The 18,624-nt window shown below is 40.8% G+C and overlaps 1 protein-coding gene across 45 annotated transcripts in view; it reads left to right on the top strand.

Moving 5' to 3' along the window:
- ANK3 (ankyrin 3) overlaps window positions 1–18,624 on the top strand; it is a 540,818-nt gene that overhangs the window by 442,638 nt on the left and 79,556 nt on the right. For 30 of the 45 annotated variants that reach the window (XM_043519064.1, XM_043519066.1, XM_043519062.1 and 27 more), the window contains 2 exons: window positions 9,006–9,129; window positions 12,079–12,181. In XM_043519064.1, the coding sequence (XP_043374999.1) occupies window positions 9,006–9,129; window positions 12,079–12,181 (227 nt within the window). Of the gene's footprint in view, window positions 1–7,207; window positions 7,541–9,005; window positions 9,130–10,919; window positions 10,932–12,078; window positions 12,182–18,624 lie in introns of those variants that run through there. The other 15 variants (XM_043519067.1, XM_043519042.1, XM_043519036.1 and 12 more) reach the window with 4 other exon arrangements.

Genomic DNA, 18,624 nt, shown 5'->3' with positions numbered 1-18,624 from the left:
AGCTGAGAAGTGCACTAGCCTCACCTCCAGGGAGCTGGTTTCAAACTGAATAAATTAAAGCAGAGAGTGGCACAAACTAATACTGCAGATCCATACAATCCCTAACTTAATTAAAGTTTGGATTATGAACCAAGGTGCAACTGAGACCCATATCTAGTTACAGGTGACAATGAGTTTTGCAATCTCTTACTCCTAGACCACAAGGTGCAAATACCCACATGCAACACCCATCCTCCGAACTGGTAGTCTCCACATTAGAGAGACAAAAGACTTGGATACACTAGGCATGTCTTATGGAGGCAGGACTAAAGGGCATTGACAAATGTGTGGGAAAACTGTCACTTTGTTTGCCCAAATTATGTCTTGTTTCCAGTAAATGAATATTTACATGGCAGACATGTAATTGATTTTCTCCACTGAGGGCAGATTGGTTTAGGAGCAACCCAGATCACAAAGAAGGTTCTCGCGCTTCCTTTTTTCCTTCCAAAGCTGGAAATGTTCCAAACCTGAGTCATACATGATTACTTTAGAAACTGTACCCAACATGGATTAAATGCTTGTAAGCAGCTAAGGTACAAAAAAAGAAGCCACCATAGTCATCAACACCAGGATATGTCTTAATGGAAAAATTAACACTGAACTGCTTCCTCAGATGATAAGTAATTTACTTAAATGTAGGGAGATTTTATTCCAAGTGCAAACTTAACTTTAATGTTACTTTTAAAGAAATTTCACATATGTACAAGTGAAACCTGAACGTATAAGAGCTAGATTTTTCCCTGAGTGCTATCGTTTGCTTCTCTGAAGGCTTTCTGTTATCTCCATATGTAGGCTAGTGTTTCAAGCTCCATGAAGTTGCCTGGAGAACTAGGTTAGGATCCTTTAGCTGGTAGAGGTCAGGATAGACTTGACTCAAATTCCCAGGCAATCATTGATGTTGAAGGACAAACTATTGTCTGCCTCAGGGCTCCCTGCCTGAGCAGCCACATCCAACAGATTGAATGCATCCTGCATGGCACATGCCAGGATTTTAACCTTGTGGAGTAAACTAGAAGCCCTGCTGCTGCTGACATATCAAGGCTAACTGACAACAGGCAATTAAAGTTGATGCAAGAAAAGGTGAGCTGAAGCTGAAGCAGGAAGAAGGGAGCAAGTGGAGGGTATGCTGAGATGCAGTATCAGTACTTGCATGAAGCTCTTTCTTTATGTTGGCCCTTGGAGTTTCATTTTCTTTTTAGACTTGGGTAGGTGCAGACAAACTTTTCAATTTAAACAACAATTAAACTCCCAAAAAGCTGATCTAACCCATATGGTGAAGATTCCTATCTTGATGTGACTAGATGTCACACAGATAAGCCCATCATACACTACTGGACAGACACTCTTCTAGGTCATCAGAGTATATTGTTGGGCCCCGGGGCACATGGAAGGAACTGGAGGATAACAGGATGCAATGAGGAAAGATTAAAACATTGCCATTTCTGAAAGTCTGTTGTTGATGGGGGTTTTGTTTTTAAACATTCAGAACTGAAGGAATCTGTCTCGCTCCACATGCAATGTAATTTTACAGCTGGGTAAAGTTTGAGGAGTTTGATATTCATATTTATTCATACTTGTGTGAAGCCAGGTCTTTGGACAGAAATAAGAATATGCTCCTCTGTGCAACAGGTTTGTCACCTGTCCTTTTCCCTGTGAAGCTGGCTTGATTTTTATGGGAAAAATATATAACAAACTGGCTACTACCTGTAGTATCAAATGACCTCTAAATAATGTGTGTACCTATGTTTATCCAGGGATAATAAAGATGATATTTTCTTCCTTCATAAAACACAGTTTCAGTCTGTAGTGTAATAGGAAAGAAGAGATGAAGGATGCCAAGTTGTAACACAGCACAGAGGGAGTCAGTCTTCAGACTACTTTTCACTAGATACTTCATCTCTTAGTATTACTTCACCTAGTATAACGTTGTCTGAAAATGTATTTTATCCTCATATTTCTTCTGAGTTCATATTCCTTGCAAACACAGTATTCTTGTCATGTGAGCCAGAAAGGATTAGGTTTCAACATCTCAACCTCATTTTATTATACACAGCCAGATTGTCTGAGTTGATTTCATCCATTTTACTTGAGTCTCCCACAGAATTAAAAGAAAGTGTGTCAAATTCTTTGGAATAACCATGTCCAACATGTAATTTTTTTTATTCTATTGGATGTAAAAATGACTATACAGCCTGATGGAAGTATTCTATCAAGGTAATCCAGCTCACAATTAGATTAGCAATGATACAGGATAATCTCTGAAGTATAGTTTCTGCAGCTCAGCCAGAAGAGCCATTTCAATATTCCCAGCTGTAAATCTCCTTGCCACTAACATGCAGCTCCTGCAAATGGTGTCTTGAATCTCGACATTCTTGTCTATCTTTTGAAGTGGCAGGGTGCCTTCTCTTCAATTCTTTTCTGAAGGGGATATATATTGACAATAGTAGGCTTAGTTGGCCAATCTGGCAAACATAATATCTTCTGCAGGAAGTCCTTTCTCTGCGCCAGTACTACTACATATCTGCTTACAGTGTATCATACCCATTCATGTTTAGATACATTGAACACTGAAACAATGCTTTTATTCTGGTTCCATTTTCCCAACTTCCTTTTCCAGTTGTCATTCTTGTTTCCTGTCCACCTTGTCTTCTTGAAGTTTATCAATGCACCTATCAAATTAGTATCTAAGAGTAATACTTTCCCTTCAGGGATTACAACATCCAGAAAAGCACAAGGAGAAGGTGAGGTCTTGTCCCATGTTTCCTGCACACTGGTTTGTGAAGTGGAACTGCCAGTCTGGTGGGGAGCAATGCGTGTTATCCTTAAGCATGGGGTGCATGCACATCCCCTGGGAGAGATTGTGCTTTCTGAGGTAGAGTTTATTCCTAATGCTTCTGAACGAGTAATACAGCTCCATACTGCCCCCATCCATGGCTTTGTGCAAATCACTGTCCAACTCTAATGATGTAACTCTGTATGTTGCAAGCACAAAATGTTTGTATCAATTATGAGTCCTCAGGGAAAAGTTTCCAAGTCTAAAGTACAAGATTTGGACCAAAAGATCTCTTCTTTAATTCCTGGGGAAAATAAACCTATAGTGATATGAACTGATTTTTCTCCATTATGGTTTGTGTGGTTACAGTGTAACTGTCTCTTTTTTGTATATTTTTATAAGTGTAAAGCTCTTTTTGTAGTTTAAACACAAATTAGAATGGACAGAGGTTATAGACTATTTCATGTCCCTTGCCCCGGATGTAGGTCAACTGTATTCCTGATCCCTCTGCTCCAGTAGCCTACCATAAGCCTGAATTCCTGGTTGATTTTCCTCAAACATATCTCAAAAATAATGTCTAGTAGAACCTGAAACAAGGTATTTACATAAATGGGTACATATTTAAGAATTTAAACAGAGATCGTATAGATCCACGTGGGAAGATCTTACAACATAATGCATTGATAGGAGAATATTGCTACTTTTCCCATTACATCTAGTAGAGAGAAAATATACTAAAGAAAGGAAAGTAATTTTTATTTAGGATACAGCTTGAAGCCATGAAAATAGTCATCCCATTGTTGTTAATCTGGCTCATTGGATTTACCTAGGCTCAGATTTGTTTGCACCTGTTGCATCTTTTCATTGGCAAAGATTTTTACTTCATCAGAGGATCAAAATTTGTCTTCCAAATAATACTCTGCATCACAGGATGGTATGGTAAAGAAGATTTAATGTCCGATACTTGCTGTTGAAGTTTGACCTAGCAAATATTTCTTTTATAATCAGAGTTGTGAAATAGTCTTGGCATATTCCCACACGATTTCCTTTAGATCAGGAATTTGTCAGAGCTTCTGACCACCTTCAAAATCATATCCCTTATTGGTAGATTCTCCAGTGATGACAAGTGTCTTGGATGGCGGCAGATTTTTTTCTGAAATGGCACGGATGATTCTGAGGATCCTAGGAATGAAATGAGCCTATTTGTTTGCTTTGTGGTGCTGGGTTTTTACTGTATAATGTGACCAGACTATGATTTAGAATCTTTGTGTGTGATTGCAGATTTTAGATGTTGGCTTTTTTTCTACAAATAATCAATTTTATAATTATAGACCCTCCTAATAACAAAGCAGAAGTAAAGCTCTGCTTATAAACTAGAGAGGAATAAGGGTAGGGTGACCAGTCATCCTGTTTTTAAAGGGACAGTCCTGTATGTAAACCCTCCTGCAGGTGTCGCGGCTTTTTCTTAAAAACAAGCAAAATGTTCCGTATTTTCTGTCTCTCCCCTCAGTACTAGTGGGTCCTGCTGCTGGCCAGATCCCTGCGCACCAGCGGTGAATGGGGGGCTGATGATGGGGTGGAGGTACAAGGCTGGGGGTGAGGCCATCCGCCCCCCCTGCCGGTCTATCAGCGCAGATCCTGCTGCATGCCAGCTCTCAGCCAGGAGGGACCTGTTCTGTTTCTGGCCGGCGCTGGGTGTGCACTGTGAGCTGTGGTAGCTGGTGTGTGTGGGCAGGTGCCAGGTGGCATCTGGTTATGTGTCACCTCTGCTGCCCACCCATCCGTCCTTTACAAGCTCCCCCTCTTGTTGTCCTCTCCCTGCTTTGCCCCTTTGCCATTCCCCACCCTGCTGCTCCTCCATATCCCCTTGGTGGGGAGCAACCCGCTCCCAGGGCTGTGTGGAGAACCAGCCCCTGGTCGAAGCGCTCAGCTCACCAACAGCCTGGCCAGCAGGCTCCTTCCTTCCCCCTCTACCTCTGGCTGGGCCACTTCCCTGGGAAAGCCCAAGACCCTTCAGCCCAGAGCACTGGCCAGGAGGAGCCAAGCCCTGCATGTGCCAAAGCCCCACACAGTACTGGCATGGGGAAGCCTCTCCACCCCTCAGCTAAATCAGCTAAGCTCTGGAGTGGTGGCTGGGACAGGGCTGCTCCATCCCCTAGGCTCCTTTCCCTGCTGAGCCACCTCTCTGGCCGGGTTTGCTGAAGCCCCAGCAGTCAGGTTCCCTGGGCCCTGGCATACAATGTATCCTTAGGTTTCAGAGTAGCAGCCGTGTTAGTCTGTATTCGCAAAAAGAAAAGGAGTACTTGTGGCACCTTAGAGACTAACAAATTTATTACTAACAAATGTATCCTTAGAGCTTAACCCCTTCCTGCCCGTGCTGTAGCCGGGGGACTGGAGGCAGCTGGGTTTTGTTGGTGGCCAGCAGCAGCTTAGAGGTGTTAGCTGCCATTCAGCGCTGTATGGGTAGGAAGGGACAAGCTGCTTCCAGTCACACCTGGGCAGGGGGAGGAAGAGATGAGCTCTGCAAAGACATGGGGCAGGTCATCCCTCCCCTCCTGCGGTTGGAGCAGCTCCCATCCCTTCCCTCCCACACAATGCTGAAAGGCTGCTAGCCACATTCTGGTGTGAACCCTGGCAGAAATCTGGGGAGGGGGCGTGTGACCCCGTGTGTATTTCAGTTTTCTCTCTGATCATTCTCATTTGAATCCTTCCGATAAGGAAATGGGGCTCTGGATCTGAGCACCCTTGCATTTGGGAAGAATTTAGATCTGGATCCAAACTTTGTGGCTATCCCTATCTATCCCGATAGTTTTCAGAATAGCAGCCCTGTTAGTCTGTATCCGCAAAAAGAACAGGAGGACTTGTGGCACCTTAGAGACTAACACATTTATGTGAGCATAAGCTTTCGTGAGCTACAGCCAAATGCATCCGATGAAGTGAGCTGTAGCTCACGAAAGCTTATGCTCACATAAATGTTAGTCTCTAAGGTGCCACAAGTCCTCCTTTTCTTATCTCTATAGTGGGGTTGAATCAAACTATGGGTTCCAAACGCCCCATCAGTGTAGGAAAGTTTAGTATCTGATCTGGATCCACATTCGAACTCCTTTCCTGGGGCCATCTCTCTTCTCAGTAAAAAGAAAAGGTGCCACAAGTACTCCTTTTCTTTTTGCGAATACAGACTAACACGGCTGCTACTCTGAAATCTTCTCAGTAAGTGAGCTTCTACAGGAGCACGTGGCCAGGGGAGACTTTGTACTGCTTGACGGTCCGGATGGCTTTGCCAGACCCGAAAAGTTGAGCTGTGGCAGGGGAAGTGCTTGTAGGTATGTGGTTATACGCTGAGGATTAGCCACAACTGATGAAGCCATTTGAAGGCTCTGTAACGAGCACGGCAAGGCATCGCCTTCTGATGGAAGAGTGGAGGCTTCGGGATCTAACCCTTCATGTTTGATTTTCTCCTGCAATGCGCCTGTCTCCTTCTCCGCCATTCCGCTGCCCGCAGGAATGCGGCTGCAGCGGGGGAGGCTCGGATCCCCCCACCCCCCATGTTGTCTCGCCCCCACTCAGGCTGCTGCGCTCCGGGTGTGCTCGCCGCGCAGAAAGGGATTAAAGCGCCCAACAGAGGCGTGTGGAGATCACCATGTGGCTCCCCTTCACACCGCTGCAAAGCAGCACAACACACAGTGTGGAATGGGAGGAGGGGAGAGACCGGGGGAGAATTTTCCAGCTGACCCAGAGATTCCACTCCCAGACACCCACCCGTCTCCTGTTTCCTGCGGCTCTCTCCTGGTGGCAGGGTGACATTCCCCCTCCTTTCTCCCCACCCACCAGAGACGAGAGGTCTCTGTGTTGCAGGCAGCCCGGACCTCAGCCATCGCTACCTAAACTTGTCTTTGTTGCTCCCTAACCGGGGCTGAAAGATTGCACTGCACGGTTCTGGGTAGCGCTGGAACCAGATTTTCCTCCAAATCCTCGAGTCCGCTTCAGAGCTCCAAGGCAACCCCTTCCGCCCCTTCACCTCTGTCCTGTTTCCTGCTTAGCCGAGATCTGAAAAATCACTGTCAGCTCAGTGGCACTCCCTGATCCAACCAGCACTTTAGTGTATGTACCCTTGTCTCTTTAGCGTATGTAGCCCGGTGCCTATAATGTCGCATTAATACTAGTTCAGCCGGAATCTCCGGCCAATGGAGTACTCTGTGCCTAGCTCCGTTTTCCTTGATTTTGGGCAGCCCCAGGCAGCACTGTGTTACATGTTTAGCCTCTGAGCCTTCCCTTGGTGTCAAGTTACAGAAAAGCTACACCCTAGCAGTACCCCTATTTACATACAAATAACTCAAGTGCTTGCATTTATGTCGCCATTCAAGAGGCTTGCCAAAGAAGTTTTAATCCAATCAGAAGAAGCTTTAAAAGGATGTCTATAGAGTGATTAAAAAGGGTCTTAACCTCAAATAAGTTGTCATTATTTTTCACTTTGTTTCATATTTGCAAAGATTTTTTATTTGAGTTGAGAGGACAAAGATGCACATTTCTTAAAATACGTACGAAGAGATCAAGGTGTTAAGAAGATCTCAGTTGTGTGGAAAGTGAATATGACCCACAGGAATTAGTTTGCTTGTGCTGGGTTGGAGATTAACTCCTAATCACTTCTTAAAGACTAATAGGAATTCTTGGAAACATCAGGAAAAAAAATCTTATAGACCAGACTGGTGAAAATGGCTTTCCAAAACAGTAAGACTTTTAAAGTTAAATTTAGTATTTAATGTTGTTTTTTCAGAATTTCATGCTCTATGGTGTATTACAAACATTTTAGCCTTTAAATTGTTACTTAAAATAATCTCTGTTGCTGCGTTGCAGTAGAAAGTTGATCTGTTTATTTTGTCCTTTGCAAAGCAGTAGCTGGGTATTTTTAGAATTGATTGGTAGTTTAAAAACAGCTCAGTCTGTGGTTTCCTGAGTTAAGTGAATGGAAAGTCTAAACGCTACTGAATGAAGAAATTGGAAAAATATAGCTGAGGTTTATGAATCAATCCCCTTTGTAAATGCACCATCTGAACTCTTTTCTCTTTTGTGCAGCTTTTGTATACTCAAAAATGTGTTCAACAAGAAAAGGGATAGAGTCTGAATTTATAATGTAATAAATTTAGCTACAGTGCTCTGTACTATAGAGAGGACAGTAAAGAAAATCCTAAAACCACAAGGGGCATATTTTAGACCTGCGCTGTCACTGCTGGAATGTAGTTTTCAGTATGATGTAATGGTGTTCAGATGCACTTAGTGAAAGCAAGTTAGTTTGTTAACCCTTTCTTACCGTACTGTGTTCTTTTTAAAGAGCAGCTTTTGTTACTTTCAGTTTTTCTTTTTGCTTTTTACAAATTTACTAGGTTTTTACTTCCCAATTAATATCTAAGCAGCTGTTAGTTCATATATATCTAGCATTGTTGAAATTAGCACAGTCATTGGGGTGAATTTTTAACTTCAGATTCTTAGTAATTCAAGAATATTTTAGAGATATGTTTTGCTCTAATCTAGGCTAATATTAGTCATGATGTCACTCCCCCATCATATACAGTAATGAAAATTCTTGACAAATGATTTATTTTATCTTAATAAAATGATCTTACTATTAGGAATCTCAGCCTATAATAATATAAAAAGTATTAAGAAAAATCTAATACTAATTCAAGTTTGTAAAACGTTTGGGAGAAAATCAAAAGAAGAGGTGGGCCTGGCCTTCCATTCAGTGTCCATTCAAACATGCTTCACTCTCCAATGTGAGTGCAAACAGATAATGACTAAAAACAGCTATTCAAGATTATAGAATGACCTGCCTTTCATTCAGCTTCATATCTTTTTTTGTAAGGAAGGGGCAAAGACGTTAAATGGTGTTAAACCCATAGAGAGAGGCTTAGGTTGTAAGAACAATTGACTAACTTCATTCCCGGTATAACTCTTGAATCAGTGGAGTTATAGTATCAAGAACTTTGGCCCCTTATACTAACCGCTTGTATATAATTTTTTTTCAAACCTATGCAGATGGTAGATCATTGACTTTCTGCTATGGAAAAAAACCTCTGGGGATGTGATGTGATTGATTACTTGTTGGAAAGTAGTGGAAGGATATTATGAATTACTGAACATATGAAGATTTATATTACATGTAACTTCTGATTTCAATTTGCTTTTATATTGGCAGGTGAGGATGCAATGACAGGCGATACAGACAAATATCTTGGGCCACAGGATCTAAAAGAGTTGGGAGATGATTCCCTGCCCGCTGAAGGATACATGGGCTTTAGTCTAGGAGCCCGCTCTGCCAGGTACTGTATTTGATGTTTTTAATTTTTATACTTCATCACAAGTACAATCTGTTTCAAATCCAGTGCATTTTTTCACACGTTACCAAAATAAATTTTAAATAAAAAATGGTGGTTGCATGTTTCAGCAGTTTGATAATCCCTTATGTTTAAAGTATACATTCATTTCTGTTTTGTTTTGTATTGTTAATTCATATTGGCTTCATTGTGGTAATGATACAGAAAATTAATTGTTCATTTTTTCTGGTATCCACTCATGCTCTAGAAATATAAGAAGTACTTCCTTGCAAACAGCTGGTAACTTGCATAGAGCATCTGTCTAGAAGCTAATACAGACCATCTAGCAAAACCAAGTTTCTTTCAGTCATTAGCACATGTTTATATATTCCCTACTGTGCCTGCTTTATCAGATGAATGTAAACACCATAGACTAAAACCGGGGAAAATGAATGATATTCATTTGGCTATATCAATACATTTGTTTCTTTAAAGGTGTAAATTAAGAATCCGATAGAAACATTCAATATAAAAATATTCCAAAAACAAATTAAATTTTTACACTTTTATTGTTAACCTAAATCTATTACCCTATTTCATTTGCTAGGGAATAAACATAAGGATTGTTAAGGAAATAGGTCAATATTTCAAAACATGTATTACAGAACACTATTGATTTCAACTCTTGTGTTTCTAGCACAGATGTTTGGATTGTTGAAATTTTTTTCTAAAACTTATTGCATTGTACAATTGGTTTGAATCAAACAAAGCTATATGCGCAGAGATTACTTCCACAGTTGTGGACTAGCAGGGTGTTTACTGATAGTTGAATTATTTTGAAGCTAATAATTAAACCTCACAAACCAGAGCCCTGAGGACTTTTTCCTATAGTTTAATGATCTGTTGTAAAAAGTTATTTCATTGTCTAACAGTGAATGGCATCTCCCATAAGGTAAAGCTTGATGTTTATTTTTCACTCTTGTTTGTTGTGGCTGCATTAGATATTGAAGCATGCACTCACATGCTCTGTATTCTTTTGTTTTGCTTATAATCCTCAGGTAATGTAATAAATGTTTATATTATAATACATCTAGAAGGGTTCTTAAAGTACTCTTAAAAATAGCATATGTGTTAGTTAGAAGATAAGCAAAATTACTTTTAATGGAAAATCTAATAGTTTTATAGGGTTAAATAACATAGTTAACAATCTTAATTTTAAAATATAAATTATATTATGGACAAAACCCATCAATACGCTGTAGTTTCAGTATGTGGTAAATGTTTAAGTACATAGGTGGGGAAGTTGGGGGTGAAGAGAATGCAGGTAATGCACAAAATTCTGCTCTAAGATCTGCATGATAAATGTCAACTGTTACACTGCTCTCCCCACCTGTGTAATTTCCATTCAGGTGAGTGGGAAAGCAGAATATCCAAGGTGAGATCTATCATCTATATCAAAGAATGCAATTTTACCTCTTTTTTTTCCACTTGAGAGATTTCTAAGGCTTTCATACTTCTGATTTTAACAGCATCATTTTTCTTTCTTTCTGTGTAACTCATTTTTACATCTGCATATGTTATGCTCAGAGGAGACAAATATATAATGTCTTTTCATGTAATTTATTACATTTAGCAAAAAGCCCATTGTGACTTTATCCTATTATTGATTCTGAGTGTAACATTAAGAAAAAAATACATTAAATATGTCATCCAGCCATAGCATTTTGCTTTTTCCAGTCTGATTCCTCGCTTTCTATTTCTCCTGTTTCTTTTCCCCTATAAATTTCTTTAAATAGTCCTAAAATCAGGTAAGAAGGCATGACACTTTCATGACATTTCTCTGCTATTGCCGTTGCTCATTTTCATTTTACTCAGCATTGTGAAGTGGCATGCCTTTGTGTTTAATATTAGAAAATATTATTTTTTTATGGTGGCATAACAAATATGACATGATTTTGTTACACCTTTTATAATTTAAAAAGTTTGATTAATGTATGCTTATAATAATAAAGGTTCCAATTCTGATTCCATTAAAATGAGCAGGGTGCAGTTTAATGAGAAATTTAATGAATATTTTGAGGAACTTAGAAAAGTTCTAGTAACAAGTACAAGGTGCATGTAATAAATTGTAGAGCTTTAAATTGAAAAAAATTACTTGTTTAAAATCATATTCATCTTTCTAGATGCTGGTTTTTTGTTTGAATTTTTTTAGTGACCTAGCAAACATGTCTGAATTTGTAGCATGTTTTCTAACACCTACTATATGCATCTTCCAGGGCTAAATATGCGCACACATTTATTTTCTTTAGTCACAGCATACTCAGATTTGTCATTCTTAATTTCCAAAGTGTTTAACATCCAAAAAATAACACAAAAACTAATATATTTCCTCACTCTTTAATTGTGAACAAGGAACCTTTTTTACAAATTGCTGTTTTTTTATTAGTAGAAAAATGAATAAATAGGGTTTTCATAATAAAGTTAAAAGTAGCTCAGCCCCAAAAAGCTGAGACAAACTCTGAAAACTGAACCAGTTTAAGACCCTGATCCTGCAGTTTGATCCATGTGACAGAGCCGGCACATATGCAGAACCCCAATGAGGTCAGGATCCACCCTCATGGATTCAATTGCAGGATCAGGGCCTAAAAGTGTTTTGGACATTTTTCAGAACTAGCATAAATATCTGAATATATTTTTGCATAGATTTAATCTCAATCTGAACAGCAAAGCAATAAGAGAGCATTCATTGGGACTATTGGTTATGAGTATGATAGAAAAGAAAATAACATTGTAAAAAGGTAATATTCAATTTTTTTAATGTCTCATTTATTCTACTTCAGAGATTATGTAAATTTTATCATCTTTTGCATTTCCCTGGAAGTTGCATGTATTAATTTTTTTTTGTTCATCCCATTGTCATCTACATGTTCTATGGTAAATTGTAAAATACAACAGCCTCCGCTCCTTCAGTTCGGATAGGTCCTACACTCTGAACAGAAGTTCCTATGCACGAGACAGCATGATGATTGAAGAATTGCTGGTACCATCAAAGGATCCGGTATGTGCTATGTACCACCTGGCTACTGTTTGTTTTATCTATATAAGGCCACGTTCTTCAGTCTTTTCACAATGCTTACTGAGATCACATGTCCATTAACCTGAATGGGGGAAGAAAGGGGTTGAAATAAGGACTGAAGGATTTGCTTGATTGTGGGCTTGATCTTGCAAGAAGCTGAGTACTCTGGTCCTGATCCAGCAAAGCATGTAAGCACATAATTAACGGTGAGCATGTGAGTAGCCCCATTGAAGTCAATGAAACTACTTGTATAGTTAAGTATGCCCTTAAATGTTTTGTAGGATTAGGGCCAAAGTACTCAGCAGCTTTCAGAATTAATCCCTATGTCCACATGTGTTGTTGCAGCCTTTTTATGCAGTAATATAAACCATGGACATTTGTGCACTTGCGAGATGCCCTTGATGTCCCTCACATGCATCCAAAGGGAAGAATTTGGCCTGGTGGTTATGATGAAGCTATTTTCACTAACTTTTAACATAGTTCAAAAGTTTGTATGATTAATTCAACAAAAGTTGAATCTAGAGCTGCTTACAGTGTGGGAAAGAACTTAAAAAAGTTAATAGTGGTTATATCTAGATGGTGTTTGCTTTATTTTATGAGTTCTCAAAATTTGCTAAACAGACTTTTAAAAAATTTAAAATCACATAGATTTGTTCAGAAGTTGAATAGAAATTTTCATGTCAGTTTTGGGGTAAAAGAATAGCATAGTTGTATTGTGAATTATCTTCATAATACTTGAGGTCTGATCCAGCAGATCTTTATTCATGCACTTAGGGTGAAATTGACCCCGTTCAGAAGACCAGCACATACCACTTAAGTCCCACTTTTGATTGTTAAACAAGTATTAAAGGAGGTAGTTGTGCTCCATTAACCTACTGTACATTACAAAGGAGAACTAGAAAATGAAGCATAACTTACCAGTAATTGTGTCTTAGATCTGTTGTAAAGAATATTGGGTAGTTGTACTTTTGAGGCAAACTCTATTCTGCATATGCTGTCACAGACTCTACTTTCTCTGGAGGATCTCACACAGGACTTGGTTCTTGGATTAAACAGCAGCAAATCTGGAGCGCTCATTAATGCTGATACTGAGCAATACTGTAAAGCATTGATCTCCAACCTTTTTATGCTCAAGATCACTTTTTGAATTTAAGGGCAACCCAGGATCGACCCTGCCCCTTCCCTGAGGCCCTGCCTCTTCCCCAAAGCCCCGCCCCACTCACTCCATTTGCCCCCACCCTCTAGTCGCTCACTCTCCCCTACCCTCACTCACTTTCACTGGGCTGGGGTCAGGGTTCGGGAGGGGGTGTGGGCTCTGGGCTGGGGTCGAGGTTGTTCACAGTGTGGGAGGGGGCTCTGGATTGAGCTTGGGGCAGAGGGTTGGGATGCAGGAGAGGGTGAGAAGTGCAAGTTCTGGGTGGGAGTTTGGATGCAGAAGGAGGCTCCGGGCTGGGGCAGAGCGTTGGGGTTCAGGATGGGATGCGAGCTCTCGGAGGGAGATCAGGAGCTGGCTGCTTCCGTGAGCGTCGTGGGGCTGTGGCAGGCAGGGAGCCTACCTTAGTGGCAGCCCTGCTGCGCCACTGGAGATCGCGATCGATTGGGAGATCCTCTAGGATCGACCAGTTGATCACGATCAACTGGTTGGTGACCGCTGCAGTAAAGACTGATTTTCATGTCTAATCTTCATTTTTGTCATTTCAGTTTTGTAATAGTGAATACAATTCACTGCAAGTAGAAATTTGTGCCCTCTAAGACAGAGGCCAGGCTGAGGTCTTCCTGAAAATCTAATACAGAATGTTATTTTAAATTTAAATTAAATTGCTCTTAGGACTTTTGTTATGACCAGGAAAGGATCCAGAGTGTGATTATTATTGTCAGTTTGGGAAGAATGTGAATCACTTTGGTGATAACCAGATATTTGATTCCAACTGCACATCTATCTATTTCAATTACAACATAAAAAGAATGTCCATTCCAGGTTCTTTGCACCATTGACAGATGATTAAAAGTATGATCCTGTCATGATGAAAACAGCAGTAACAAACCAACATTTTTCTGTATAAAAGAAGTCATTCCAACAAAATCAGAATTTCCCATCATGGTACATGCAAAACTCTAGTCCTGAAATACAAATCCTCACCTCCACCTAACTCCCCTCAAACCGCACCCCTGCCTCAACATCTGCCAAAATCAAAGGGTTTAGGTTGACATATTTGGACTATTTTGGCCACAGTGGAAGAAAGTTATTCTGAGGGCAAGGGGCCCACAAAAAGAACATCCTACTAGCGGTTGGCATATACCAGTGGACTTCCAGCTGATCTTTGCTGCAGCAGAAAAAAAGTTTGGTGTCTCAGGTATACAAGCCACAAAGAGCTTTATAGGTCAAAACTTACACCTTAAACTCCACCTGGAAACCAACAGTAAGGCAGTGCAGAGTCTTAATTATTCATGCTGTGTGCCTATGCTGAGATACAGCACTTAGCAAAGAGCCACATTCTTCTGCAGCATTTTCCTGTTTGAGTGCATGTAAAGTGTAGTCCTATGCAGAGCTCATTACCATATTATAATTTTGCAGTGAAAAAGGCACACATCAAGGTCTGCACTTGACAGAGAGGGTCACGGCCTCTTGGATTTGCAAATGGAGAAAAACCACCATAGTCAGTTCTTCCTAAGATCATCTACAAGCAGATGAAAATCAAGAGCCATCCCAGATATGGAAGTTTAAAAATCAGTCCGTAGCAGGCGTGATTTTCAGCATCGAGTGGTTGTTTCTTGAGAGAAGTTTCTGAAGCCCTCTAAGACCAGTTGGACCTTCTTAATGGAGGCCCTGAAAATCTCCACCAACATTGGGCCCAATACTTCCCTGTTAGTCTTCATCAACTACAAAAGACATGGGTCCAAAGCATCTTGTGCAACACCAGCCTAATACAAGGAGAGAGTTCAAGTCTCTCTTCCTTCAGGGTCCTGCTGTGCTACCACAGATGTAGACAGGTCAGTCGGAATCTGAATGATTCTCTCTTCAGAATTATTTACTTCACAATGGCAGGCACTCAAATCAGCCTCTGGAGAAGACAACCTAAATTAACCAGTCTATCCGCTATGTAGGACTTCACATGTGGTTGCTGAACCTCTCCTGTTTGAGTAAGCTCTCCTGGGAGAAAGGATCACAGTTTGCTGTACCTCTCATATCACACAGGAAGGCCATGCAGTCATGAAACTAGCAGGATTACTGCCTTTAGGAGCAATCAGTGAAATTTTGGCAATGCACCCTTGAAACCCTGTGGCTGATAAAGCCACCCAATACAAGATAAAGAGAAGCAAAAATTCTGAATAGTGTTGGAGACAGCATTACAGCAAAACACAAGCGGTTATAGAACCAACATGTTTCCAGTGTAGTGGATCATGGTGCTCCTAGGGATGCTGTACGTACAGGTTGTCAGAATTGTGGGAAGCAAAGATACTTAGAAAAGGACTCTACAGCCCTGGTGGGCAGGCAATCCAGACAGATTTTACTCGATGGGAAGATGATGACCAGTGATGGTTAACAACATATGTCAGTATTGGAACCAGCACTATTTAAACTGCAGACAAGAAGCCTGTTAGCTCCGCCCTGTAGGATAACCTTGTGTGTCAATGGGGAGCTACTCAGGATTTAAATTGATATGGGAGCAGTACTTTGAACCATATTTCTTGGTCCACAGAAAGTTTCTGTGAGGTCACTTAATGAAACAGATATGATACTAAAATCTTCCCAGATAAGAGATTACGACTAAGTGGACATTATGGTGTCAGTGCAGTTCCATGATGAGTGAGATGTACTCCCTTATTCCTGAGGCTAGAAACCTGGCATTTTGAGGAAGGGACTGCCTGGCAAGATGAAGATCTTTGTCTGAGTGTGGGGAATGGTAAAACATTTTTTATGGGTTAAAGGCATGTGGTGGTTCTTTGTATCAGAGAAGGGTCAATTGAAAAGAGGAAGAGCCAGGTTAGAACTGCAAGAGGATACACAGTGCACGTCTAGTACCAGTTGGGTGAATTGCAGACACTGCAGATGAAATAACATCCTCTGTATTGTTCACTATTTTGTGTCTGTGGTGCAGAGGGTTCTGTCTGCCTTTGTGGAAATTTCAAATTTTTGATGACCCACCAGAGTTTGATCAGCGGATACGTGCTGGCTAAGACCTGTGTGTCCAACTAACAGAAGGAACAGCATATCAATCTCATCCTCTCTCAAAGTTATCTGCAGGCAGACCTGGCCGCAGGATATAAGATGCTGATGGTTATAAATACTTCCAAGAGATCTGTTTCGAGTGAAACAGATTACCTACTGTAGGTGTCTGCAGTTTTTCAGAAAATAATGGACCAGACAGTAGAGATCCTTTCCCTGGAGTGTGTTATTTGAAGATTATGCTGATTACTGGACAAAGCAGTTGTGACAAAGCTCTGTCCTTGCCTCCGTGGGTCCTGCGTTTCCTGGCAGATTTTGCTAGCCTCAGAGGCTCACTGTGACACTCTACTTAACCCTTCTCTCTCTAGAGACAAGGGTCACAGTCTATTGACCCATTTTCATCATAAGCCAGTGAGGGAGGTGAGGAGAAGTTATCCTTCCTTGCACAGTCTCTGTTGTCTCCCAGTCTCAGTGATTAATCAGGGAGCAAAGGGGGGGAGCCCGGGCCCACCCTCTACTCCGGGCTCCAGCCCAGAGACCCTAATAGTAGCAGCTATGATAGCTGATCTTTTAGAAACATGACATGTACAATTCCCTGGGCTTCTTCCCCTACGCAGCAGCCCTTACTTCCTCAAGCTCCACTTCACCCTTAACAAAGGGCCTCCTTACTTGTGCCTGATATGGTGTGTACTACTCAGTCTCTCCAACAGCACAACTTCCTCCCACAGCTCCTGACATGCGCATCCACCTGACTAACTGGGAGGCTTTTAACTAGTTTCAGCCAGCCCCTGATTGGTTTCAGGTGTCCCAATCAACCTAGCATTCTCTCTGCTTTCCGGAAAGTTCTTAATTGGCCCCAGGTGTCTTAATTGACCTGGAGCAGCTGCCATTTCACTTATCCTGCTGGTACCAGGAATTTGTTTAGCCTGGAGCTAATATATCTATCTCCGACTACTTTTCTATAGCCATCTGGCCTTGCCCTGTCACACGGTAGGAAACACTACGTATATTTGCAAGGAGTCTTACAGCAGCTGTGATGGGCAGGCTTGCATCTCCATCCAGGGCAATGTGCTATTTTGGGGGCAGATTTTACTTAGGGCATAGGGTAATGAGAAAAAAAGTGGCAGTGAGTGTAGCTCCCTTCTTCACAAGTATGATGGAATTGTGGCATTTTCTCATCTGCTAGTTTACTATGGCAAATTTTTATGCTGTATCTATGTTCCAAGATGTATTCTGTAATGGAAGATAGTTTCCCTGAGTGCCTCCAAGAATTTAAGCTGACAATGGGAAAATTGCTAACTGCCTGTTTTTTGATGCATTTGTCATCAAATATTGGCTTTCTCTCTAATTTTGGCCTGCTATGTTTCACCAGTGGGAGTTGGTCAGGGATTTTTTCCCCAATGGGATGGGGCAATAATTTCACACCAGTTCCCCCAAAACAGTGGAAAAAATCCTTGTTCCTGTTGCCTCCCACACATTACGTTAAATACACAAATGTTGGGCTATTTCAGTTTGCATAATTTTGAAATAATAATCTGTCAGATTGGGGTTAGCTACATTTTATAACTAAACCTCAAACCAGACCACGAACCTTTTGGGATTTACCTTAATTTAGCTTTTATATCTGTACAACCATATGATAAATCATTATGTGATTTTTTTTTAAAAAAGTCACATAAATCCAGGGTGATAGATATTGATGGGATTGGCATTTCCACATGAATTTGAGAGTCAAGGCATCCTGATGAAAATTTATCCTCTCCATGGAATATGGACGAATTACTAGTGCCCTGTTGAAAAGGATTAGAGAAACTGCCTGCATTAAAAGTTAATTTGTCATTCTTGTACCATGGCCTGGCTAACATATTGTAGGTATTCAACACTTGCCATACTTTAGCATGCTACATGCCCATAAGTATTGTTGTCTGCTTACTTGAATCATTGCACCTGATTGTCTGAAGTAAGTGTCTTACAAAAAAAAACCAGGCCCTAATAAAAGAGCTAATTGAAAGAAGAGAAAATCAAAAACTATGTCTGTTGTACAGTTGGACCGATGGCAGAGCAAAGTTGTACCCTGAAGATTTTTAAACATGCTGTTATGGTGTTGACTTTCTTGGAAACAAAGCCAAAATGCAAGAAACATTTAAAGAAAAAAACATTGAAAATGAGTGAAAGGACGAATGCAGGTTCTGGCAAAAAACAAACACTTACTGGTTGTTTATCTTGTGACACCTTCTCAGCGGAGGACTTTCATATG

Source organism: Dermochelys coriacea, chromosome 7 (genome assembly GCF_009764565.3).
Source record: "Dermochelys coriacea isolate rDerCor1 chromosome 7, rDerCor1.pri.v4, whole genome shotgun sequence".
Taxonomy (NCBI): Eukaryota; Metazoa; Chordata; order Testudines; family Dermochelyidae; genus Dermochelys; species Dermochelys coriacea.
This window is presented reverse-complemented; position numbering and strand designations above follow the sequence as displayed.